Source organism: Canis lupus, chromosome 2 (genome assembly GCF_011100685.1).
Source record: "Canis lupus familiaris isolate Mischka breed German Shepherd chromosome 2, alternate assembly UU_Cfam_GSD_1.0, whole genome shotgun sequence".
Lineage (NCBI taxonomy): Eukaryota > Metazoa > Chordata > Mammalia > Carnivora > Canidae > Canis > Canis lupus.
In genome coordinates this window covers 81,821,294-81,845,940 of record NC_049223.1, presented here as the reverse complement: position 1 = coordinate 81,845,940, position 24,647 = coordinate 81,821,294, and the positions used below count along the sequence as shown (strand labels likewise).

The following is a 24,647-nucleotide window of genomic DNA, read 5'->3' as shown; positions in this document are numbered from 1 at the left end:
GGCATGAGGCCTGAGGGCTGCCCACCCCGAGTCAGGTGGCTCCGCCTGGGCGGCATCCTCCTGCCCACCCGCTGCATGCTCCGGGGGGGCTCTGGGCTTACCAGGTAGAGGCTCGCGGCCTTGGGGAGAAAGGTGTTGGCAGAGCGGGCTGTGTGCGTGGTCCCCAAGCTGACGGAGCTTGTTTGCAAAGAGTCTACATGACGAGGGCCGGGGAGGGGTGAAGGCACCGGGGAGAGCGGACTCGTCGTAACTCGAAAAAGATTTCTAGGCTGCGTTTCTCCATTTAGAAAATAAATACACCTCAAAAATAGCATACCTCGCTGCAGGAAACGTGGGAAACAGGAAAGCAGGCACACACGTGCAAATACGCTCGCACACTCACACAGGCACAAAACGATCACACACACACGTTCACATGCAATTAACCCGTCACCCCTTTCTGCACGCAGGCTTTAAACATTTATCCCAACTAGTATTTTATACGTGTCAATGCCCACGTATATGCATGCACACACAATTAGAGCTCTCCGTCGTGTACTCCTGTCCACATCACCTCGAAAAGGCAGCTGGGCCGACGATGCACCTGCTGTCGTGACCTGTCCTTCTTCACTTGGCGATTAGATTATTGTCAAAAATATTCCCCAGTGACGCACTGCTCATTAAGCACCTATGTTCCAATAACACGAATGAGGCATTGCTCATCATTCAACCTCCCCTCAATAACCACTTATACCGCTTCCTATTTAATTTCTCCAATTTTTGTTAAAAATTTGTACATGTTTGTCATGGAACTTTGATGAGACACACAAGTACAGCAAGAGGAGAGTAACCTCATCCTTCCCGGCACCCGAGCTCAGGGACTTCGCACGCAGATTTGTAACCACGTGGCCAATTTGATGGATAAGCCTTTTTTTTTTTTTTTTACATCGTCATGATCATTTCTAATGTAACAGTATCGGCAGGGTCCTTTCTCACCAGGCTTATTATTTTTTTTAATACTTGTCATTTCTCATGGTAGTGGGTTTGCGTGGGTGTTTGTCTGTAACCCTGCTTTAGAGAAAGAGACTCTCTCTCTCTCTCCCTCTCTCCCTCTCTCTCTGTCTCGGTCAAGTCTCTGTAGCCTGAACCTGACCCGTTCGTCAGGTGCTGTTACGTCCCACCACGGACGGAAGAGTCGGGCTGGGAAATGCAGGGGGATTAACATTTTCGTCGATGGGGGGCTCCTCTGGAAACAGGTGTGGGTGCAGTAATGAGTGGAGCCGAGGCTCCGTTTATCCTAAGGAAATAAGTCACCAGGCTGTCACCCAGCTGCCCGGAGATAACTGCGCTGCGTCGTTCACAATAGCGAGAAACGGGGACAACCCATGCCCGTCAGTAGGAGGCAGGCGACATAGAGTACAAAGCATCCCCTGAGGCATCCCGCGGTGCTGTGGAAGGAAACCACAGATCTCCCCGGAGGTGGGGGGATGGCCCCCCGCGGGGTAAATGGGAACATCGCGCAGCGGGGAGCACCGTGTCTGCGCGTGGGTCTGTGTGTGTTCGTGAGCGTGGGCATCTGTGTATCCCAAAGACTATTTAACTACAACTAACAGCTGCTGTCTCCGGGTGGCGTGGGATCTGGGGCGACTTTCACTTTCTGGTTTATTTTCATCCTTTCCTGGATTAAGTTTTTAAGACCCAGTTCTTCTGTTGGGGGGGCGGGGACCGATTGCTTTTGTAATGGGGGAGGGGCGGCAAAAAAAAAAACGGAACAGGAGCCCGTTGACTTTGGAGAGAAGAAATGCGTGGGGAAGACGCCCTGCCCTCCCCCTGCGCCCGGCCTGCCTAGGCCCTGCACCCGTCCCCCTCCCTGCAGCCCCCCCACCCCCCGCAGCCCCCACCCGTCTCCCCAGCAGCTCCCGCTTGTGTGTTGCAGATTCGGACAGCCAGTGCAGCCCCACGAGGCAGAGCCTCAGCCTGTCGGAGGGCGAGGAGCAGATGGACCGGCTGCAGCAGGTGGAGCTGGTCAGGACCACCCCCATGTCCCACTGGAAGGCCGGCACCGTCCAGGCCTGGCTGGAGGTGGTCATGGCCATGCCCATGTACGTCAAGGCCTGTGCGGAGAACGTGAAGAGCGGGAAGGTAGGGCGCCTCCGGGATCCCAGCGCGCATCTCCCTCCTGTGACCGTTACCAACCCGGAGCTGGCCTGCTCCACCCCCCACCCCACCCCACCCCACGGCCCCAGGAGGAGCCGTGTTCCAGGAGCCAGCTGAACTGGCCTCAGGCCCCAGTGTCCCCAGTAAATCATCGCATCTCCCTGGCAAGGCTCGTAGCCCTCCGAGCCTGGGCCTCTGCGTCTTTAAGTTGGGTCTCACCCTCCCGTACCCGGCTGGAGGAGGGCAGGACTGGCCAGAGGGCTCTTTTGGTCAGGATGTGATTCCTCCCACCTCCTGGAGCAGGGATGCACCAAGTGCTCTGCGTGGACCCCAGAGAAGGATGTGCAGGGAGACAGGCGGGTGCTGGGCCCCAGCCTCATGCTAACAGACCCCTCCGGGCTCAGCCGCAGCCAGCAGCAGGTCCTAGGGGTCTCGGGCGCCCACCGCACACGTTCCCTCTGGGCGCTCAGTCCTCACCTTCCTGGGGAGCAGATGCTGCTGAGCCTGAGTGACGAAGACCTGGAGCTGGGTCTGGGCGTGTGCAGCTCCCTGCACCGGCGCAAGCTCCGGCTGGCCATCGAGGACTACCGCGATGCCGAGGCGGGCAGGAGGTGGGTCGGCATGCCTGGGCACCCCACCCAGCTGGGCCTCCAGGGAGAAGGGACGAAGGTGCACCCCAAGACCTCCAGATACCACAGTGAGGGGCAAACGGGCACTGTAGACTGGGCCAGGGATGGAGGGTGGTGGGGTATTCCCCGGGGATGCCGGGGGGGGGTCAGGTGCTCCCCAGTCCTGCTCTGGGCCAGGCCTCCCCATAGAAAGATGGAGCTACTGGGAATCAGTGAGATCCCACCCCCATGATCCCCACAGCCTGGAGGCAGGGGGGCCTCACTCACCCCCAGAAACTCCTCTATCCCCGAGGGCCGGCCCAAGCAGGTCGGGGAACTGGGCCAGAATGTCTGTTCTCCCTACTTCCACCTCAACCCCGGGTCTACCCTTCCAGGGGGAGGACGGATGGCGTAAGGCAGGGAGAAGTAGGATGGGACAGAGAAGAAATGGAGCAAAGGGCTTTATGGCACCAACACCCCCAAAGGATTAGGGCTGGCCCAGAAGGGCTCCTTTAGCAACCACACCTGGGAATGGCCTGCGGTCCCTCTCATCAGGTGTGTCCTGTTCCCGTTGCTCACACCCCCTCCCACACACCCCGCCTCTGTCCCATCTCCTGCCTCCCTCCTGACCTTTTTCCGAGCAGGAGCTGCTGGCGGGGGAGCTCATTCCCCAAGCAGCTCCAGGGAAACCAGAACACCCCCCTCAGCCCTCAGCACGCAGAAAGAACTAGCGCACGTAGTAAATCTGACACTTTCTGTTTTTGCATAATTATCTCCTTCACTGGTTCCCCATCATTTTCGTGCAGTTAATTAATCAAACCTGGTGGTGTGTGCTATTATTTGCAGAAGCTGCTTTGTGGATTAAAACGTGAGGGGGCTAAGGCGGGGAACCCAGGCTAGTGTGGAAGCAGGAAACCAAAGGCTCGTGTGCGTCCTGCCTTGGGCCCTTGGCGAGATTCCTAGGTGGCCGCAGAGACATGTGAGATAGATCAGAAACTCAGGTGGCGACTGAAAGCAAGCGAAGCCAGAAGGTGCCAGACTCTTGTCAGCAAGTCAGGACCCTGCGGGACAGGGCTGGGGGTGAAGGGTGGCGGAGGGGAGTGATGGGCAGGGGAGGGGAGCAGCAGGGCACGAGCCTGCTTTCTTGGAGGCTTGTCCCTCCCTAGGGCCCCACAAGCACTTCCCGCTCACCACCTCCTTCTAACCGGTGCCTCCCCCCGAATCCTCTGCCACCCAAGCAGGAGCCCCCTCCTGCCCCCTTGTCCCACTCCCAACGTGGTCAGTAAATGCTGCCCGTTGAACAGCATGGGGCTGCCCCTACACCTTGCAAAAATGCAGGATCACTGCCCAAGTTCCCCCCAAAACATGGTTGACCCCAAGAACCCCTAGGAACAGAGATGCAACAGCACCTAGAAGGGTGTGGACGCAAATCGGCAGACAGGTGTGAAGGGAGTTTGGAAATTTCCCAGAGCCATGGTCAGGACTGTTTCCGAGGATCCTGTGCCCCCACATCAGACACCCCCAGGCTTCCTGCAGGAGAGAGGCCTCGTTCCCGGTGGAAATCTGGCCTGTCTCTAACCTGCCGTGGCTTTGCCTTCTCTGGGACATGGTTTCTCCACCTGTGAAGTGAAGGGGGTTCAATCAGAACAGCGGTTCTTTTAACTTTTGGAGACCACGGCCCCTTGGAGAATCCGACAAAAACTGTTGACACTTGCCCCAGAGGTGATATACAGAAACTCCACGATTTGCTTTCTGGGACCCTCTGACTCACTCATGGAACTTTCGGTGGGGGCAGCCCGGGTGGTTCAGCAGTTTAGCACCACCTTTGGCCCAAGGCGTGATCCTGGAGACCCAAGATCGAGTCCCACCTCGGGCTCCCTGCAGGGAGCCTGCTTCTCCCTCTGCCTGTGTCTCTGCCTCTCTCTCTCTCTCTCTCTCTGTTTCTCATGAGTAAATAAATAAAAATCTTAAAAAAAAAAAAAAAGGAACTTTCAGGGGCCCATGACCGCTAGGGTAAGAACCCCAGTGAGGTCACCTTCAAGAACACATCCTGCATGGCTTGGGGCATGACATTGCCCTCCCTGGGCCTGGTTCCACTTATCTCTAAAGTACCGACCACCAAGTCCACAAGCCGGGTCACCAGTCGCTTTATAGACATGATTCTATTTAACCATCAAAACGGAAATGTGGGGTAGACATTCTGACCCCATTTTAGAGATGGAGAAAGTGAGGCCCGGAGAAATCCTGAATGCAAAATCACACTATGAAATACCCAACTTCCAAGTTGATCCCCTTTCCGTTATCCTGCGTCGCCTCAATGTCAAAAACATCAACGACCCCTACTACTCGTGTTTATGGAACACAGAATGAGCCCCAGACTCTATGATAAGGGTTTCACGTTCTTTCTTTAAAAAAAAAAAAAATCTTAATTATTTATTCATTAGAGACACAGACACAGGCAGAGGGAGAAGCAGGCTCCCTATGGGGAGCCCAATGTGGGACTCGATCCCAGGACCCCGGGGTCACACCCTAGGCCGAAGGCAGACCCTCAACCGCTCTGCCACCCAGGTGTCCTGGGTTTCACGTTCTCCGGTCTCTTTCAGCCCCCACACCTTCTGTGAGGCGGGCACGACTAGCCCCACTTTGAGGACGGCTGGGGCACAGAGACACAAGGTCCCAGAGCTCAGGGTGATGGAGCCAGAGTGGCCTTGTGTTTTCTGTGTTGAACAATGACCTAGACAATCTAAATTCTGTGCCCAAACTCAGATTTCAGGGCCTAATCCAGCCCCAGTTTGGAGCAGGGAAATGTCAAATTTTACAAAACATCTGAATTACTTTTAAAGTCATGCCGTTTTCTTCAACTTGGGCGCTTGCAATAGCTCAGACCAACAGCTGGGAAAGTGTTGCCAAGCCGAGGCCCCATGGGGACAACTTTAATGAAAAGAGAACCGTTCTGAAGGGCAAGAGTGCATTAGCTGTCAGCATGCGGATGGATATTGCTGACTCTAAATGGCTTCCCCCAAGTAGCTTCAGCCAGGGGCCCCTCCCACCCTCCCACCCCATGTCTTGTTGCACCATTGATTTGCTGAGCAAACCCTCCCTCGGACTGGAGAAGGGGGCTTCTGGTCTCCAACAGTGACAACCGGGCCCCGTGGCACCTGATTCGGAGGGCTGGGAGCTCCAACTCGGGGCCCTGGGCAAGAGAGCCGTGACAGTGGCAGATAAGCCTGGGAAGGGCCACTCTGAAGTGACAAGGCTGGAGCCCAGCCCCCAGGAGGGGGCCTGCCTGGCACTTTTCCCCCTAGAGGGGAGCTTGTCTTGGATCAGAAGTTGCCAGTACGGGAGCCCTGTCCTGGGTGGCCTCCTGGGGGACTGGAGTCCATGCCCCCTCACCCGGCCTTGCTTCATCTTCTGTACATTGGACCATAGAGCAGAGGCTGTGGAGCACTAGGCCGAAGCCAGGAGGGGAGCCACACCCGGTCCCGCCGTCCAGGAGCGGGCCGTCTGGTGGGCCGCTGGCCAGATGAGCAGCAGGGTGACAGCGGCAGGGATGGGGCCTCCCAGGGGGCTCTGGGTGCAGGGGCGGGCTCTGACCCGGCACCAGCCCTGTCGGACTCAAGCAGGTGAGGGGGTGGTGTGGGGTGGAGCACGGCCCGGAGACGAGGAGGCCTCGGGGCAGAGCCCAGCGGTTCTGGGGGCGGAGGAGCAGGAGGCAGCGGCCACGCGGGGAGCCATCCCTCCTTTCTCCGGCGGCTCTCCCGGGGAGGCTGTGTGTCGAGACGAGGCCGGCCCTTCCGCAGAGTCTCTGTGCTCAGATCACTTCGCTTTTTAAAGTTCCACGTGTGATCGGTGCTTTGAAGGGAATCCTTAGAGGCAGAGCCGCAGGCGGGGGAGGGGGGGCAACGTCAGACGGAGCGGTCAGAGCAAGCCTCTGCGGGCAGGGGAGCAGGGAGCCAGCGCAGGGCTGGGAGGCAGTGGGCCCGGGGAGAGGCCAGGCCCAGCACCCCAGGGGGCCAGGAGCTGGGTGGGAGCACCCGAAGGGCCTGGACGTGCCCCCTGAGCCCCGAGGGGAGGCCCGACCCTGCTGGGGCCACTCCAAGGACTTACGACCTTACGTCCGAAGAGGGCAGCCGGGAGACGCTTCTTGTTTTCTTTTGTTTTACTTACATCTACTCTTTGTTCCTTTTCACCCTCTTTTGCTGACTTTGTATTAACTGAACGTCCCCACTGCTGGCTTAGGAGCCATACGTCTTTGTTTCACGTTTCATCGTTGCTCTACAGTTTGTAACACGCCTCCTTAGCTTCACACTGTCTCAAATAATATCATACAACTTAGTGTACAGTGTAGGATGCGTTTTCCCCCTGCCTTTGTGCTATTGTTTTCATACATTTTTATCTGTGTGTATTAGATGCTCCGTAATAGTGTTGTATTTTTCTTTTAAATTGACCGTTATCTTTTAAGGAGATTAGCAAATGAGAAAAATACTTACCCAGATATTTACCATTTCCAATCATCTCTATTCCTTAAAAAAAATTTTTTTTATTGTGGTAAAATACACATATTTATCATAGTAACTTGTTTTTTTGTTTGGAGACAGAGACAGAAAGGGTGGAGAAGGGTCAGAGGGAGAGAGAGAATCTTAAGTAGGCTCCATGCCCAGTGTGGTGCCTGACATGGGGCTTGATCTCACAACCCTGAGATCATGACCTGAGCCAAAATCAAGACTCAGACACTTAATCGGCTGAGCCACCCACGGTGCACCGCCCATCGTAACTGGTTTTATTTATTTTTTTTAATTTTTTATTTATTTATGATAGTCACAGAGAGAGAGAGAGAGGCAGAGACACAGGCAGAGGGAGAAGCAGGCTCCATGCACTGGGAGCCCGATGTGGGATTCGATCCCGGGTCTCCAGGATCGCGCCCTGGGCCAAAGGCAGGCGCTAAACCGCTACGCCACCCAGGGATCCCTCGTAACTGGTTTTAAGTGTACAATCTTAATGATATAAAGTGCACTCACCTTGTTGTGCAGCCATCACCACCGTCCAGTCCAGGACTCTCTTCATCTTGTAAAACTGAAACCCTATGCTCACAATAACACAATAAACACCAACTCCCCGTTATTCCCTCCCCCCTGTATGGTGACAACCACTCTTCTATTTTCTGCATTTATAGTTTTGACTGCTCTCAGTACCTCATTTAAGTGGAATCACACAGAAGTTGTCTTTTTGTGCCTGGTTTATGTCACTTAGCATCACGTCCTCAAGATTCATCCACGTTGTAGCAGGTGTCATTTTCCTTTTTAGAGCTGAATATATTCTACTGTGTGTATCTAGCACCTTTGTTCATCCATTGCTCTGTCGGTGGACACTTGGCGGCTTCTACGGTTTAGCTACTATGGATAGTGCTGCTGTGAACATGGGGGTATTAACACTTCTTTGAGACCCTGCTTTCGATTCTTTTGGGTATTTACCCTGAAGTGGAATTGCTGGATCATATAATAATTTTATTTTTAACTTTAGAGGAAATGCGTACTGTTTTCCGCAGTGGTTACACCATTTTAGATCCTCACCAACAGCGCACCAGTGTTCTGATTTTACCACACCCCCAACAACACTTGTTTTCCGAGATTTTTAGCCATCCTAATGGGTCTAAAGCTTGTATCTCATTGTAGAGAAATTTGTGTTTCCCTAACAGCTAGTGATGGGCATCTTTTCCTGTGTTTATTGGCCACCTGTTTGTCTTTGGAGGAAGGTCCATTCAAATCTACCCATTTCCAGATCCAGTGGGGTTTTTTATTGTGACTCCTAGGAGTTCTACTCTTTATTCTTTTGTGTGGGCCAAGTTTCCGTATGGCTATTATTTTCTTGCCTCTTGAAGAAAGTCTTTCAACATTTCCTGCAGTTTATTTCTCTGATGATAAATTCTCTAAATTTTGTTTATTTAAAAAAAAAGTCTTTTTCCTCCCTCATTTTTAAAATGAACTTGAATTTTTAGAGCCGTTCTAGTTTCATGGCAAAATTGAAAAGAAGGTACGAGAGCTCCCACATCCTCCCTACCCCCTCTCCCCCATAATCCACATCTCCCACCAGATGGAGCATTTGTTACACGATGAACCCACACTGACACCTCACGATCACCCAGACTCTATAGTTTACAGAAGCGTTGGCTCTTGGTGTTGTACATTCTGCGGGTTTGGACGAACATATGATGACATGCATCCATCATGACAGTATCATACCCAATAATTTCGCTGCCTTAAGAAATCCTCTGTGCTCCACCTGTTCATCCCTTCCCTCTCCCGAACCCCTGGAAACCACTAATCTTTCCACTGTCTCCATAGTTTTGCCTTTTCTAGAATGTCATACAACTGGAATCACACAGTATGCAGCCTTTCGAGATTGGCTTGTTTCTCTTAGTAACGTGCATTTAAGGTTCCTCCACTGGAAGGTTGTAAGCAGAGGAGGGACACGATCTGACTGATGTTTTAAAAAGACCATCTGGCCACTGTGGGGAAAGTGGATTAGAAGGAGCGGGGGAGGGCAGGGGAGAGGGGATACAGGGGGGCGGCAGGGAGAGAGTAAGGAGGCAATTGCAGAAATCTGTGCAGGTGGTGGTGGTAGCTTGAACCCAGAAAAGGAGAAAAGAGGACACACATGCTGACCAGTGTGACTGATGGACCTGGTAGGGGAGAAGAGGACAAATGAGGACCAGGAGCCAGTGATGGTAGGGGAGGGCAAGAGCTGGGAGAGGGGACAGGGCATTTCATTTGGAGCCCATTAAATGTGAGCTGTGGGACAGGAGACGCCACAGGGGCAGTTAGTGAGCAGCTGAGCTCAGAAGAGAGGAGCAGAGGGGGCGGAGAATTCGGGAGTCCTCGTTTACAAGTGTAATCCAGAGCCCTGGAAATGCGTGCCACTGGGACGGAGCGTGGGGAAGAAGAGAAGGAAGGGGCCGGGAGGCAGGAGGGGCCCACTCTAGGGCGGCGGCCGTCCCAAGCACGGGGGTCAGCAGCTGTCCAGCACGCAGTGAGGAGTGGAGGGAGGAAGGACAGCGAGGAGCCACAGGGGAGCCCCAGCAGGAGGGGTGCGGCTGCTGTCCTGCCAAAGGGATTGGGGAGGGCTCAGAGGGGGGGGGCCGAGAGGGGGCCATAGGAGGGCAGCGTCCAGGGAGACGCGGAGTTGCCCGGAGTGAGCCGCGGGGAGGAGAAAGGAGAGGCTGAGTCCGGCGGAGGTGAAAAGCCCACGGGGGTCTCCAGCTAGAGATGGGTGCACAGGGAGCGGGCTGGGAAGTGGGTGAAGGGTATTCTCTGGGGGTTGGGGGAGCGGAGAATGCTGGTCCCCATCCCAGACCTGGGGAGGAGGGAGTCGCTCTGTGAGCCCGCATTTCCCTGTCACCTCCTGACCCCCTCCTGGGGTCCCTACCCCGTCATCTCTCAAGTCACCGGCAGGTGGGCTGTTCTCATGCCTTCTGTGACGCTGCCACCGTGTGGCGACCGGGGGAATGCCCGCGCAGGGGACCGCAGGCCGCACGTCCACGTCCTTAACCATTTGAGAAGCACGCGGTGCGCACCACTGCGCAGCCGAGCGAGGATGTGGGTGCGAGGCGGGGAGATGTGAGATAGGCGGGGAGGAGAGAGGGCTCGGAACAGGCAAGCCAGGGGTCTTAATTCTGATTCCAAGGCGCCACAGTGTGGCTCTGGGCGAAGCCGGCTTCTGGGGTTGTCAAGGGAGGCGAGATGGCCCAGGCCACAGCTTCGTGGGCTCAGGGGTTCCGGAGCTGAGCAAGGCCCGGGGCCACACCCGGGGGCAGCCCCAGGATGCTGCAGGCTTCCCGCGGTGCTGCTTCGGCCGCACATGGCCCTGCTGCTCGCTACGGTCCCCTCCCGCCGGTGTCTGAGTATGCCCTGCTCCCCCTCCCTCTGCCTCCCTCCCTCCCGATCCCTCTTCTGCTCTGTGGGGCTCACTCTGTTTCTCTGTCTCTGTCCATCTGTCTCTGTCTCTCTCCATCCACTCCCTGCATCCCCCTCTCCCCTTCTCTGCTTCATCTCTCTTCTTCTCTGCCTCTTCACTCCATCCCCTTTTCCTTCCGTCTCTGTAATTGCTCGGTCCCCTGCCCTACCCCACCCGATCTCGCCCTATTATTTTCCCTCTATCTTCAACTCTGCCCATCTCTGCCCCATTTCTACCCGTCCCTCTGTTTCTGCCACCTGGCCCCACCCGTCCCTCTCTCTGGCCATGTCTGTCCTCACCAGCCTATCCAAAGCCGCTGACCTGGACCATCACTGGGTGGCCAAGGCCTGGCTGAATGACATCGGCCTGTCCCAGTACTCTCAGGCCTTCCAAAACCACCTGGTCGACGGGCGAATGCTGCATTCCCTGATGAAGCGGGACCTGGAGAAGCATCTGAATGTGTCCAAGAAGTTCCACCAGGTCAGCATCCTGCTGGGGATCGAGCTGCTGTACCAAGTGAACTTCAGCAGGGAGGTGAGGACCAGGGCAGGAGGTGGAGGGATCTTCCACAGCCCTACTTTCCCCACTGGCACCCACTGTCTATCCATCCATCCCCCTGGCCATCCTCACACCCATCCACACACGCATCCATCCCCCTGGCCATCCTTACACATATCCACACACACATCCATCCACTTGCCCATCCTTGTACCCATCAAAATACACATCCATCCACCTGTCCCTCCACGTACCCATCCACACATGTATCCGTCCACCTGGCCATCCTTACACCCATCCACACACACATCCATCCACCTGGCCATCCATGCACCCATCCCTTCCTCTCTCCCTTCCTTCTTCCAACAGCTGTTTACTGGGCATGGATCATGCCCTGTGTCCAAGTAGGGGAAGTGGGGAACCCTCATCCTCCAAGAGCTCACTGTTTATCAGGAAGAACCACAAAAGCCTGGTGCCACCATACCATGGAAAGCTGGCCCAAGGAGAGAAGTCCAGAGTTTTATGAAAACCCAAAGGTGTAACTTCCAGAGGAATCAGAGAGGGCTTCCCCAAGGTAGTGACAGCTGGACTGAGATCTGAAAGAGGAATTCCAGGTATCAGTTAGCAGGAAGTGTGAGAGAAAAGCAACCCAGCAGAGAGAACAGCACAAGCAAAGGCTCAGAGGACAGATGATATGGTCCCAGCATTGGGTCTGAGGTAGGGGCATGAACAAGGCCAGCCAGGAGACCGTGGACCCAGAGAGGAGAATCAGAGTTTGGACTCTGTGTGCCCCCTTGATTCTGAGCCCTGCCAAATCAGACGGTATGGGGCATCTGCTTCAGCTCCCCCAGGATCCAAATATTCCCCAGATCGCTGGTCCCTGCGAGGAGGGTCAACCCAGAAGGTTTACTTTTCCTAGAGTGATGTCAAAGTACCAGCCGCTCAGGGTCAGGAGGAGAGACACTGAGGAGGGAGCTGTCCATTCTTCAGCCCCTCTAACACACCCACCACAGGGCCCTGGGCATGGGGAGTGGCGAGGCGCAGGCCCTGGTCCCCGACCCCCAGAACCTCACTCTGGTGAAGGAGGCAGATGTGCAGGAAGATTGTGACAGTAAAGTGTGGAAATGGGCATGGTACACTGGGGCTGGTCAGGGCACGTTGGAGGAATCCGTGGGCCAGGGGGTCCCTGTCTCCACCACCATCCCAGGAGCCCTTTGTCTGAGAGCCAGCCCCCCAGAGGCTGGTGAAAGGGGACCAGGCTGATCCCTCTACAGGTCGCCATAGGTGATGTTTTATACCAGGGAGACACTTGTTGCCCCAGGGGCTAGGGGAGTCCCGTGGGAGACCCGCAGGAGACTTAGCCCCTCATGGAAGAGCCGCATTGTTGGACACCTATTCAGCAGGGGCTGGGGGGTCTCACCCAGCCCTCCACCCCCAGAAACAGGCTTCTCCCCATTTCCCAGAATGAAAGGCCAAGCCCCAGATTGACGTGGCCAGAGAAGCCAGGGCTCGCCAGCCAGGACTCTTCCTTGTACTGGCATCCTGGAGTCCCCCCAGCACTGTGGACGGTCATCCCTTGTAACCTCTGCATGCCCCCCTCCAGCTGACCCATTGTCTCCCCCCGCCCCATCCCAAGGCCCTCCAGGAGCGCCGCGCCCGCTGCGAGACACAGAACATAGACCCTGTGGTCTGGACCAACCAGCGGGTGCTCAAGTGGGTGCGGGACATTGACCTGAAGGTGAGTGAGGGGCTGGGGAGCTGGGGTGACTCACAGGCATATACACATCCCATGCACATCTGTGTGTCCATTTTATGTTGCCAGGCTGGCAAGAGTGCCTGCCTCTTGTCGCTCAAGAAGAGGGGCATCCACCCCTGCAGTGGGACCCCCCATTAATGATGCCTTTCTCATAGCAGGAGGGGTGAAGAGGCTGGGCTGTCCTCTGAAAAGAGGCTGGGATTGAATCCAGGCTCATCTCATTAAACAACTATTTTTGGGCTGCCTGCCAAGATCTGGAGATACATCAGCGACAAAATAGTCTTGGTCACTGTCCTCATGGCCCTGAAAGAGTTGGGGGATCCCTCTAAGGCTTAAACTAATGGTCCCCAGGGGCACAAGCCCTTGCTGTTGGGGGCAGGCCCCCCACTTGGAGCTCAGGGCACCTCAAGCCAGCAGGGCAGGTCCTCAGGACACCTCAGGACAACAGGGTGGCCCACTTTGACCAGCAAGGCAGGACACCAGGGCAGACCTGTCAAGCTAACAGGGTAGCCCCCCACCGCAGGCTAACCAGCCCTGTGCCTTGCCCTCAGGAGTACGCAGACAACCTGACCAACAGTGGCATTCACGGTGCTGTGTTGGTGCTGGAGCCCACGTTCAACGCCGAGGCCATGGCTACTGCCCTGGGCATCCCCAGCGGGAAGCACATCCTCCGGAGACACCTGGCAGAGGAGATGAGTGCCATCTTCCACCCGGCTAAGTGAGTGTGGGCTGCAGAAGCAGGTGATCCTGACTACCTCCTGGGCCCCTCGCTCCCTATATCCCACTTCTTCCCTACAACACCCTGAGGCTCCAAGAAGCAAAGTGCTTCAGCCTGAAGATCACAGCCAAAAAAGAGGCAGAGGAGTGGTCAGGTATTGAGTGAAGTGTGTAGAGAAATCCCCCAAACCACCCAGGTGTTTAGCGAAGGGAGCGCGAGCAGCACAGGTGTAAGGAAAGGCCATGCAAGGGTGGGATTTGAGCTGGGGAGGAGTCTCACTGGCTGGAGAGGTCAAGGTGACCAATTCCAGGCAGGGAGAGCTGGTGAGACAGAGGTTTAGAGGCAGGGAGGAGCATAGCAATGGGCTGATGGTCCAGGTGAGAGGCCATGTCCACCTACCTACTCCAGTCTCCTCATCTGAAAAGTGACCAGAGAAAAAGCACCTGGACGGATAAACCAGACCCCGTCCCAGTGGGTCCTCTCCTTAAATTAATTACAGTTAAGCTAAAGTGACCATTTACTGGATACTTGCTATGGGCACTAATGACAATACCAAGAAATCGGTGTCACTCTCCCTCCTTCATAGATGGAAAAAATTCATTCAAGGGGATGAAGGTACTTGCCAAAGGTAACACAGCTAGTAAATAGCAGACCCCAGATTTGTCCTTTGCTCTATTAATATCACATATTACATTGGTTTTCATATGTCGGACCAATCTTGCATTCGTAGGATAAATCTCACTTGGTTGTGGTGTAGAATCCTTTTAAATGTTGCTGGACTAGGTTTGCTAGCGTTTTGACGAGGACCTTTGCATCTATATTTATAAAGGATGTTGATCTGTAGGGACGTTTTCTTGTGAGATTTTTGTGTGGCCTTGGAATCAGAGTAATACTGGTCTCATAGGATGTCAGGAAGCATTCTCTCCTCTTCTGTTTTTTTGGAAAAGTATGTGAAGGATTGGTGTTCATTGTTCCATAAACATTTGGTAGAATTCACTGGCGAAGCCACACGGTCCTGAGCTTTTCTTCGTGGAAATTGTTGTTTGTTTTGGTTTGGGTTTTTTGCTACTTCAATTTTATCTGTTATAGATCTATTCAGATTTTCTATGTCTTCTTGAATCAGTTTGAATAGTTTGTATCTTTCTAGAAATTTGTCCATTTCATCTAGGTTAGCTAGTTTGTTGGCATTCAGTGGATTATATAAGCATTTCCCTATAATCTTATTTCTGTAGTGTCAGGTAGTAATGTCTCCTCTCTCAGTCCTGGTTTCAGTAATTTGAGTCACTCTGTAATTCTTGGTCAGCATAGCTAAAGCTTTGTCTATTTTGTTGACAGAGCTCATATGTGAATCTGAGGCTCTCTGAGTCAGAACTCTGAGTGTTGAACCCCCAAACCACATGAAACCTCAGGAAGCAGCTGGGCCACCACCCATGTTATACAGAAAGTGAGGCATGGGGGGGGATATTGTGCATCGGTAGCAATGATCCAAAAGTCCTGAACTGCTCTTCCCCATAGGCAGGCTAATATCCAAGGGGTTCTTAAAATGAGGTTCACAAACTCCTGCAACAAAATCATTGGTGCTCTTGTGAAATACAGATCCCCTGGCCCTACTCAGATCTACAGGACCAAGATCTTCTAGGAGAGCCCAGGAATCTACATTTTGGACATTTTGAGGTAGCTTCTTAGAGACCAGAGTTTGAAAAGAACCCCCTATTCCATGAGCCATGAATCAACAGTACAGGAAAAGAGCTTTTCTCCTAAGCATTATCCACCTTCCTGAACCTTCCTTCTGGAGCCATGTGACCTGTAATGACCTTAATATATTCTGAGCCCTGAGGGGCAGTGCTAGCTAAACATTAGTGGGCATTCGTGTGCCTAGTAACCCTTGACCACCCCTGAAGTAACAGGTGCATCAAGGACTATCTAGGATTCACAGGTGAGCACTCATGGGGCACAAATAGGGTGGCTTCTTACGTTGTTGGCAGGCCAGGGATTCCTTTACCTTCCAATATCAGGATAAGGAAGAGGAAAGTGGACTCCTCGGTCCTCCTCTTCATTTTATAGATGAGGAGTCTGAGCTGGTCAGCCAGGGTCTTGAGAGGCAGTGCCAGCCCAGACCCCAGGCACAGCTCCCTACTGTTACCTCTGCGCAGTGCTGCTCTCTTACACGTGTCTGCCCGTGGTCCATGTGTCAGGTCTCCGTGTCGCATTTTGGAGCACTTTGCTGAGAACACAGGCCAGGGGGAGCAATTTCAGTCAGCTTGGGGAGAAACAGAACTTCATGAGTTCCTAAGAAATTTTAGAGACCACCCCTGTTGGTACAAGAGTCCCCAGCTAAACAAAACACCAGTGGAGATGGTGATCCCCTGGCATGTGGTTAAATATTGTGGTGATATTTAACCACATGCTGGGGATTATATTAACCAGGCTCTTCAGGCTTTGCCCCAGGACATCTCTGCAGAGGTCCAAGCAGTGAAGCTGCCCTGTCCACTGCCCTCCTGCTTCCTCTCCTTCTGCTGCTGACTTCAGCTTTCCAGAGAGAGGTGGGGCAAGGCAAGTGGGGCTGGCTTTTTGGGGTGAGTCCTTCCAGAATGCCCTGATTGAGTGGGAAGATTCAGATGGAGAAATATCCCTAACTATTGAGTATCTCTCAAGGGACTAGCTCAGGACTCCATCCCAGATTGAACCCAAGGCTGGGGGACCCTGATGGAAAAATAAGGTGAAATGACACATAATGCAATTGGCAGAGGAACCAGGGCACTGTGAGGTGTCTAACAGTGCAACGATTATCAATTATTACTCTGAACTCACTACCTGCACCTCCACTGCTGCCTCCCTTTCTCCCCCCGACAGGGAAATGGCTGGAATGTGGGTTCAAATCCTGGCTGTGCCGCTTTCTAACATGTTAGACACAAGCGGGTGATTCCAGGCCTCTGCACCTCAGTGTCTCATCTGTAATATGGGAATAGGAGCCCTCCCTTCCCAGCAGCTCTGTTAGCAGGGTTCAGTGAGGCAAACTATACGCAGCGCACCTGACACAGACCCCCCCAGCACCTAATCACTCAGGCCCCCCGACCTCACACGAGGACCAAAGCATCTCCTTGATGCACTTTCCTCTGGATTTGGTTGCCCAGGGCGCCCTTCTCTGGGGCTGTGCTCCAGCTTCCTCCTTAGCATCACAGCGGGGAGGAGCCTTTCCTCTGTGAACTTGGACATGCTTCACCGTCCAGAACACAGAATAAGAGGCCTTGCCAGGTCTCCCGCCTCCGTGGCTGGCAGGCTCCCCAGGCCACAGAGTCGGGGGTGGGGGGTGCTCCAAGTGGGGATGGGAGGGGCATGCTGAGATTTTCGGGCACCCATGCCAAGGTGATGTGTGATGACATCCTGCCACCCAACCCCTAGCAGTTACTGAAATATGAGCCTAGAGACCAGGCCCCGGACCATTCGATGGTGGTCCCGTGTATTGAGGGGCCACAGCAGGGCCTCTGAGGCTCCATCTCTGGCTTCTCCATCTTCACCATCTGTGTGATTTCAGGCAAGAAACCTGCCCCCCTCTGAGCCTCAGCTGCTCAGCTTGAAATGGGGATAATCACTCCTTCTCAAGGTTTCTGGAAGGGTTCAAGCACCACACATGGGTGAGGACCTGGCTAACACCCAGCACTCAGGAGGTGGCCATGCATACTCTTCCCTTCCCCACCTCCTTCGTCTCCACCAGAGCAGAGCATCTTGTACCTCACAGGCCTTAAAAATCCTCATTTGATCGGGTCAGATTCAACTCTCAGGTGGGCCTGCAGCCAAGGCTGATTCCCACCCCTGACCTTCCCTCCTGCACCATGATGCCTTTTTAGGGTCCAGGATACCCTCTACATTGACTCCAGAAACCTCACTGAGATGCCGGGTCCTCCAGAGTCTACCTTTATCAAAACACGTCCTTTCAGCATTCCGTCCCCTCAGGGTCTGACGATGTGACTAGAAATACACCAGAGGCCATTTCTAGCCTCCAAAGGCCTTCATCTGGTGCTTGGCTTATTCCCCGAAGCATTGATGTTTTCACCATTTTAATCCAAAGGAGGAACTGGGGTGGGATTTCAGCTGCGGTGGAAAAAGCAAGAAGGAGAGAGATTTTGGCATGGTGGTGGCGGGGGCCATCCCGGGCCCTCCGTCCTCCCCGCTTCGTCCTCCACAGCACTGGTGTCCTCATGGGCAAATTTCATCTATAAAAGGTTGGACAGTAAATACGGGAGCACCTGAGAACCATCTGGTCTGCGTCAAACGTAAAGCACCCCGAAGAAAGCAGGCTTCCACAACATGTGAACCAATGGGCGTACCTGGATTCCAATAAAACTTTATTTGCGAAACCAGCTAGCCAGCCAGGTGCCGCTTGCCGAGTCCCATTCTAACGGAAGCCCTTGATGCTTTAACACAGAGAAGGGAGTAATGGGGTCACTTCAGGCATCAAGTTCGTGGAGTGGGGGACACAGATCTCAAATGCAAAGTAAGGGGGATTTTGCTGATGCTTCTCCAGTCGTGCCAGTTAGCTCAAATGTGGGCCCTCTCCCATCAAGCCTCCCCTCTCCTGGCAAGGTGTGCAGCACCCTGGAGACCTCGGAGTCTCACAGACTTAGGTTCAGATCTCGGCTCGGCCGCTTGCATCTGGGTAACCTTGGGCAAGTCGCTTAACCTGCCTGAGCCCTCCCATCCCGTTGCCCCAACTGTCATGCAGGGATGTTGTAAGGATTGCATTCATACAGTGCTCAGCACGGGGGTGGCACGCAGGAGGGACGCAGCAGATCACAGCAGTTAAGGCCACTGTCACCTGTGTGAGTGTGCGTGTCTCTGGGGGGTGGCAGCCGCCTGGGCCCCCCCACCCCCATGCACTGCTGACTCAGAATGGGTCTCTCCCCAGCTCCTCAGGCATCCGGGAGGCTGAGCGTTTCGGAACACCCCCCGGGAGGGCTTCCAGCATCACCCGGGCGGGCAAGGAGGAGAACAGCGGTGGCATCAAGTACAAGGCCGGCCGGGTAAGTTACGGATGGCTTCAGCTGAGAGTCTTGCGGCCCGGGCAAGGTCTTTTTTTTTTTTTTTTTTTTTTTTTTTTTGGGCCTTTGGTGCTGCCTCCCACCTCCAATCTTGGCCTGAGGAGGGAGGGGGGGCCAGATCACAGGTGCGACCAGGAGAGAGGAAGCCACCTTCAGTTGACCTGCGTGATGCTTAAGCCCCCAGCCCACCCCCACCGCAGGCTTAGAGTAGGTCTCACCTGCCCGCATCAGAATCACCTGGGCTGTTGATTCTGGGACCCATCTGGGCCTCCTGAAGCCACGGGCCTCTGGGGTGACGGGGAACCCTGCAGGCAGCCAAGCTGCCCAGACTCCGAGAACCACTGACTTAGCTCTTGAGCTCCAAGGACCCAGCCGACAGCCGACAGCCACAGGTTAGGCTCTGGTCTGTGAAAGTGCATCAGTGTGCACCTGTTCACGCGGACCCAGGCTGACCCAGGCTCCTCGGTGGAAGCGCGTAGACGCAGAGGGAGAGGCGGGCAATCCAAAACTTCTCCTTCGTTCAGCAAACATATTTGGGCCCTGACTGTGTTTGAGGCACCACCCTAGGCATGAACGGGGACAAGCCTGACTGAGCCCCCACCCTCGCTCACGGCGCCCTCCGTCTAGAACGTGTGGTCTCGAGTGGGGTGTAAGTTGGTGCCGGGGCGGGAGGGGAGGGGAACAAACCCCTCACTCTCTCTACGTGTGAGGCTCAGTATACGTACGGGACGTGAAGAGAGCACGGTGTATCTGCCGTGTGGAAATTTCACGGTGGGGGCGTGATTGGGGGAAAAGTCTCTAAAAAGGCTCCTTTTTGAAGGTGGCAACGTTGGACAAAAGGTTGGGAAACCCCTGGTCTGGAAACAAAAACAGTCAAGGAACTAAAGAGTTCCAAAGCGCTGTCAGGATCATTGTCACAGAGGGATGTTCAAAATAAGAGGTAAACAGGCACCGGGAGCCTGGTCCTACGACAGCGAGAGCCCTTCGCCAGCACCTTGCCGGGCGCCGTACAGATCCGATTTCTGCTCTTGACCTCAACTCGGGGAGGAAGGAAGTGCTATTCCCACTCCGAAGCTGAGAAAGCAGGGGCTCAGAGAGGGCAGGTGACCCCTCCAGGGTCACGCAGCTGGGAGGTGGCAGGGCAGGGGCCCAAAGCCCGGCTTGTGAGTTTCCGACTCACGCTCTTTCCACCACCCTGGCAGGTGCTAGAACATTTCTTCCCGACCTGGGGGCGCAGTCAGACTTCAGGCCCATGTGCAAACACCCTGGCCTCTCCCCCATCACACCCGTCCCCGACTCTCCGCCCGCTGGTGAGGGAGATGGGAGGCTCTTGAGGACAATCAGAAAGACCTCATTTGTCCTCACCCTCGGCAACCGTCCAGTTCCTCTGGTTGGGAACACGAAGCTCTCCCCGACGTTAACTCGTGAAACCCTCTCCGGGTCTCTGAGCGACAGAGCGTGAGATCTCACAGGAGGAACACGGAGAGGTTGGACGAGGGACTTAAGGTCACACGGCGGTTGGAATGGGGGACCCCACATGCCCCAGGTCCGAAAACACTCATCCCTTTCCTCTCCTCCCGGCCCGTTCATCTCATTTCTCTCTCCTCAGCTCCCCCTGGGGAAGATAGGAAGGGGCTTCAGCAGCAAAGACCCCGATTTTCACGACGACTACGGCTCTCTTCAAAATGAAGACTGTGGAGACGATGACCCCCAGGGCAGGCCGGAGCAGTGCCGTCTGGAAGGCTACAATGGCCTCGAGGTCACCAATGTGTAAGGAAGGGACGCCGCGCCAGGCCCAGCGCGGACACGCCCGCCGAGGGAGAGTCGCCAGAGGCTGGCACCACTCTGTACATAGGGACTGCGGCCGAGGATGCTCCTCTGCTCCCGGACGGAACCCCAGCAGACTGGCGCAGCGTCACACGGGAGCTCCGGGGGGCGAGGAAGCACCTGCTTGTTCCCGCTGGGTGGAAGGACCCGTCAGCCCAGCCTCTCGGCAGCCCAGGCCCCCCCGCAGAGGGACTGTCAGCCGTTGAGCAGTCCCCGCGGTCCCCGCAGGCCTCGAGCTGAGCTGCCAAGGTGGAAGGAGGCCAAGGGGTCCCCAAAACACCCTCCCGGAAGGAGCGGGTGGGACTCCAGCCGGACACACAGAGCCCAGCGCCGGGAGGGGGCGAGGCGCCAGCCAAGCCTGAGGCTGACCCTGGGCACCTGGAGCCCTCCGGCCGGCCTGGCGAGCCCTTGGCTTCGGCTCCGTTCCTCCCATGACTGGGGAACTCGGGTTCTGACTTGGGTCCCTGAATCTCCGCTGGGATTGGGAGGATGCACAGTGAGACGGTCATTCCCTCCCAACCCCTAAAAGTTGTGTGTCAGGCGGGGGGTGGACTGTAGAAAAGCTATTTGCCTTCTCTTCCCGCGAGTGGAGGCAGGTGGATGATCCTTGCACGGGTGGGGCTTAGCAGCGACATTTCCAGGAAATGCAGACTTCCTGTCGTCAGGATGAAGGATGTTCTGAGGACAGGAGCCAGCACGGGTGATCGACTCAGTGGTAACCACGTGCAACAGTGGGTTTGGGATTGGGAGCAGGGAAGTGCTTGTCATTGTTTACCCAACAAGCCTCTGCGGTGATGGCTCAGGCACCTGAAACAGGTGTGCCCGCCAGTGTCCTCGCTGAGACGAACCTTGCAGGGCAAAGTCACGAAGGCGGTGCAGAGAACCCCAGCCCTTTCCCGGCCCCACCACCGTTCTGCTCCGTGGCTCCTTCCCAGGGGCCTCACCTCTCTGTGCCTGAACGTCTTCATCTAGGACCCTTCCGGTCCCCTCCCAGGGACACTGTGAACATTAACACTTGCTAATGTCTGTAACACGCTTTGTAACCTCTCCAGGGACAGGTGGGAAGGTACAGGGACAGAAGGAAGTGTCCGGATTCCCGTGTGGGACACAGAATTGACCTTGAACCGGTTTCCCCGCAACTGGTTGGGCCAAAAGGAGGACAAGGACTGCTTCACGTTTGGACTCTCCAGAGCCCCCAGTAGGGCCCTGACCAAAGAGAGAGATAGAAAGGTTCACGTGGACGACCGTGGAAAAATCCGTTTGAGCCATGTGTTCAGGCTCGAGTCCATTGACGTCCGCGCCAAGCGATGATTTGGGGGCACAAACGCATTGGGGTTCTCCTGACGCCTCGGTCGTCAGAGCGCATCATTTGTCGGGACCACAGCGTTGAAGCCTTTCGCACAAGAGCCGAGGGCAGGTCTGAATTTCCAAGACTTGAACAGGTGTCAGCCTCCGAGACCCGCCAAAGCGCGGGTTCTTCCACCCAAGGAACAGTTTCCTCTCAAGAAAAGCCTAAACCGAGGCCCGATGAACCTGAGAACGATTCCTCCCCAATGCCCGAGACCATGGTTTTCCCTCTGACCCTAAGATAAGCACAGCTTTTCTTGCCACTGGAAGCCGAGCGCCCAGCAGGTGGCAGGTGGACGGCCCCTCTCTTGTCTGAATGTGTAGCCTCCTAGGGTCGCATCTCTGATTCCAGGGCCTCAGGGGTGAAGCTCTGGCGTCTAACTTGGCTTTGCTGGGGTTCCAAACCCCGGGATGTTAATGCCATTCGGCCACACAGGCTGCAGAGCCTGCAGCCTGGCAGGGGGAGTAAACCCCCTCCCCCATAGCCTGATGCCGCACACAGGTCACTCCCAAGCCAGCGTCCGGGCTCGGTGACCTGGGACCCCCGGATCTGCCTCTTGGGAAGCAGCAAACCAGGTGGGAAATGATTCCCACGGGGTGAGCAAGGCTGGCACATGGGTGCCTGCGTGCAGCTCTGATTGCTTGAAGCCAGTGTTGACCTGAGTTGTCGGAAATGAAGCTTGCATCCCCCCCCCCTTCAATCCCATGGGGCATGAGATGGGCAAGTGGACAACAAAATTTGCAGCATTCGGCCAACAGGCCCGGGGCCACGTGGACATCAAAAGTACCTTTCAGTCCAAATGCTACCCCGATGGCACCTTCTCGCCTGCCCACCGCATCTATCCTTGGCGGCCAGCTGAGCGCGTGGAGCTGGCTCTGCAACACGAGGACAGCTTGGTTGATGAGTGAACAACCTCCACAGAGGGTCAGATCCCGGGAGCTTCATCTGCTGAAAAAAAAAAAAAAATCCTAAATGTCAACTCTGCTCCGAGGGTGGGCAAGGAGAGCACGGGGTGCAGACAGCCTTGGTGGAGAGATTCATGTGGCTAATTGACCAAGGCTGGAGGGTGACCACCTGCAGAGCAGCGACCTGCCACGTTCGGCCCAAAGGGGCCTCAAGGGGTGACAGGGCTTCTGGGAAAATGTGAATATGCTTCTTTGGGAGGTGGCACCTGCGCCCATGGGTGCTAGCCCCTTAAAAAGAGGCAGTTGGTGCCAGAGGTTGGGGTGACCCAGAAGGGGGTGGAGGCACCCCACACCTCTCCGAGAAGCTGGGGGCCAGAGCCATCAGAAGGCCCCTGCGCGGCAGACTCAGCTCTCTGCCCCAGACACTTCTGAGAGGCCCCCTGTTCCTTAGCCCCACAGAACCTTTCTCCCAGAAATCTGCGTGTCCGTCCCCAGGGCTCAGGCTGTAGGAGGCGGGAGGAGCCACACGAGCATCCGGAGCAGATGCAGGAGAAGGGAAAGGGGCGTCTGCAAAGCGCGGCCAGCACGGAGGTGCGGGAAGGACAGTGGCCCCAATCCTGAGGCCCCTCAATAGGGCCCCCCACCACTCCCACCTGGCCCGTCCCCGTCCCGTCCAAAGCCACACCTTGTGGCACCGTCTTTTCCACGCTGCTCTTCGAGGCTCCCACGGCTCCTGGCGGTTGTGTGGTGAGGAAAGAAGAGCCTCTGAGGCCGGCGTTGCCAGCAACGGCTGGCGGGGGAGAGGAACCCCCTCCCGCAGACGGAGTCCGTGGCTGCGAAGGGAATCCATGATCCACGAGCAGAGATGACGGTCTGGGTTCTCTCATCAGGGCCACGGCCCCCGCGTCTTCCCAGGAGTGAATTTTAACACTGTAACAATAAACACTACCGTGCAGAGCTCTGCTGACCAGGTAGCCTTTTGCGACGTGTGTTCTCATTTCATTTTGCCAACAGCTGCCTTGGGAGAGGGGATTATGGGCCCATTTCATAGGTGGGGAAACTGAGGTTGGGGAGGCGAAGAGGCTTACCCAGCTCCATACAGCTAAGAATTCCCGAGGCAGGGACTCAGACTCGGTCATCTGCCTCCCATCGCAACCCCAGGCTCCTCCGGCCCCGCTGGCACTTCCAACCACCCCCCTGCCCCTGCCTCCCAGTGTAGGACCTACCTCACCAGGTGGCATCACTCAAAGTGGAGTTCAGAGGCGCTCTGTCCCGCTGGAAGAGTCTGGGCCCGACCCCGCTGGCGGGAGGGAAGCATCCAGTAAGTGACCCTTCCCTTAGCGTCAGTGGCTTTCTGCGTCCCTCCTCCAGGGGTTCTTTATTTTTTTTTTTCCAAGGTTTTATTTATTTTTTCATGAGAGACACACAGAGAGAGGCAGAGACACAGGCAGAGGGAGAAGCAGGCTCCATGCAGGGAGCTGATGCAGGACTCGATCCTGGGACCCTGGGGTGAGGCCCTGAGCTGAAGGCTGATGTTCCACCGCTGAGCCCCCCAGACGGCCCTCCAAGGGGTTCTTTCGTTTTCGGATTTCCCAGATCAGCTCTCCAGTGCTGGCCTCAGTGAGCTCGGGCTGCCCTGATGAAACATCACAGCCTGGGGGCTCACACAGCACATTTCTTTTTCCCAGCCCTGGAGGCTGGGCGTCTGAGGCCAGGATGCCAGCGGCTCCCGCTCCTGGTGAGGGCTCTCTTCCCGGTTCGCAGAAGCTCGCCCGTGGCCAGGGCGGTGGAGGGATGGGGGCTCCCAGAGCACCTCTGAACTGAGACCTAAGTTCTGAGGACCCAGCCCCGCCCAGACCCGG

General features: G+C 55.7%; 1 protein-coding gene across 10 annotated transcripts in view; it reads left to right on the top strand.

The window, feature by feature from the left end:
* The window catches only part of KAZN (kazrin, periplakin interacting protein), a 1,012,902-nt gene extending 989,143 nt beyond the window's left edge, over positions 1–23,759 (top strand). For 9 of the 10 annotated variants that reach the window (XM_038531936.1, XM_038531937.1, XM_038531940.1 and 6 more), the window contains 7 exons: positions 1,916–2,121; positions 2,629–2,747; positions 10,997–11,228; positions 12,829–12,930; positions 13,500–13,666; positions 18,573–18,687; positions 20,315–23,759. In XM_038531936.1, the coding sequence (XP_038387864.1) occupies positions 1,916–2,121; positions 2,629–2,747; positions 10,997–11,228; positions 12,829–12,930; positions 13,500–13,666; positions 18,573–18,687; positions 20,315–20,479 (1,106 nt within the window). In that variant the 3' untranslated portion in view covers positions 20,480–23,759. Of the gene's footprint in view, positions 1–1,915; positions 2,122–2,628; positions 2,748–10,996; positions 11,229–12,828; positions 12,931–13,499; positions 13,667–18,572; positions 18,688–20,314 lie in introns of those variants that run through there. The other variant, XR_005356153.1, reaches the window with a different exon arrangement.
* Positions 23,760–24,647: the final 888 nt, after the last annotated feature.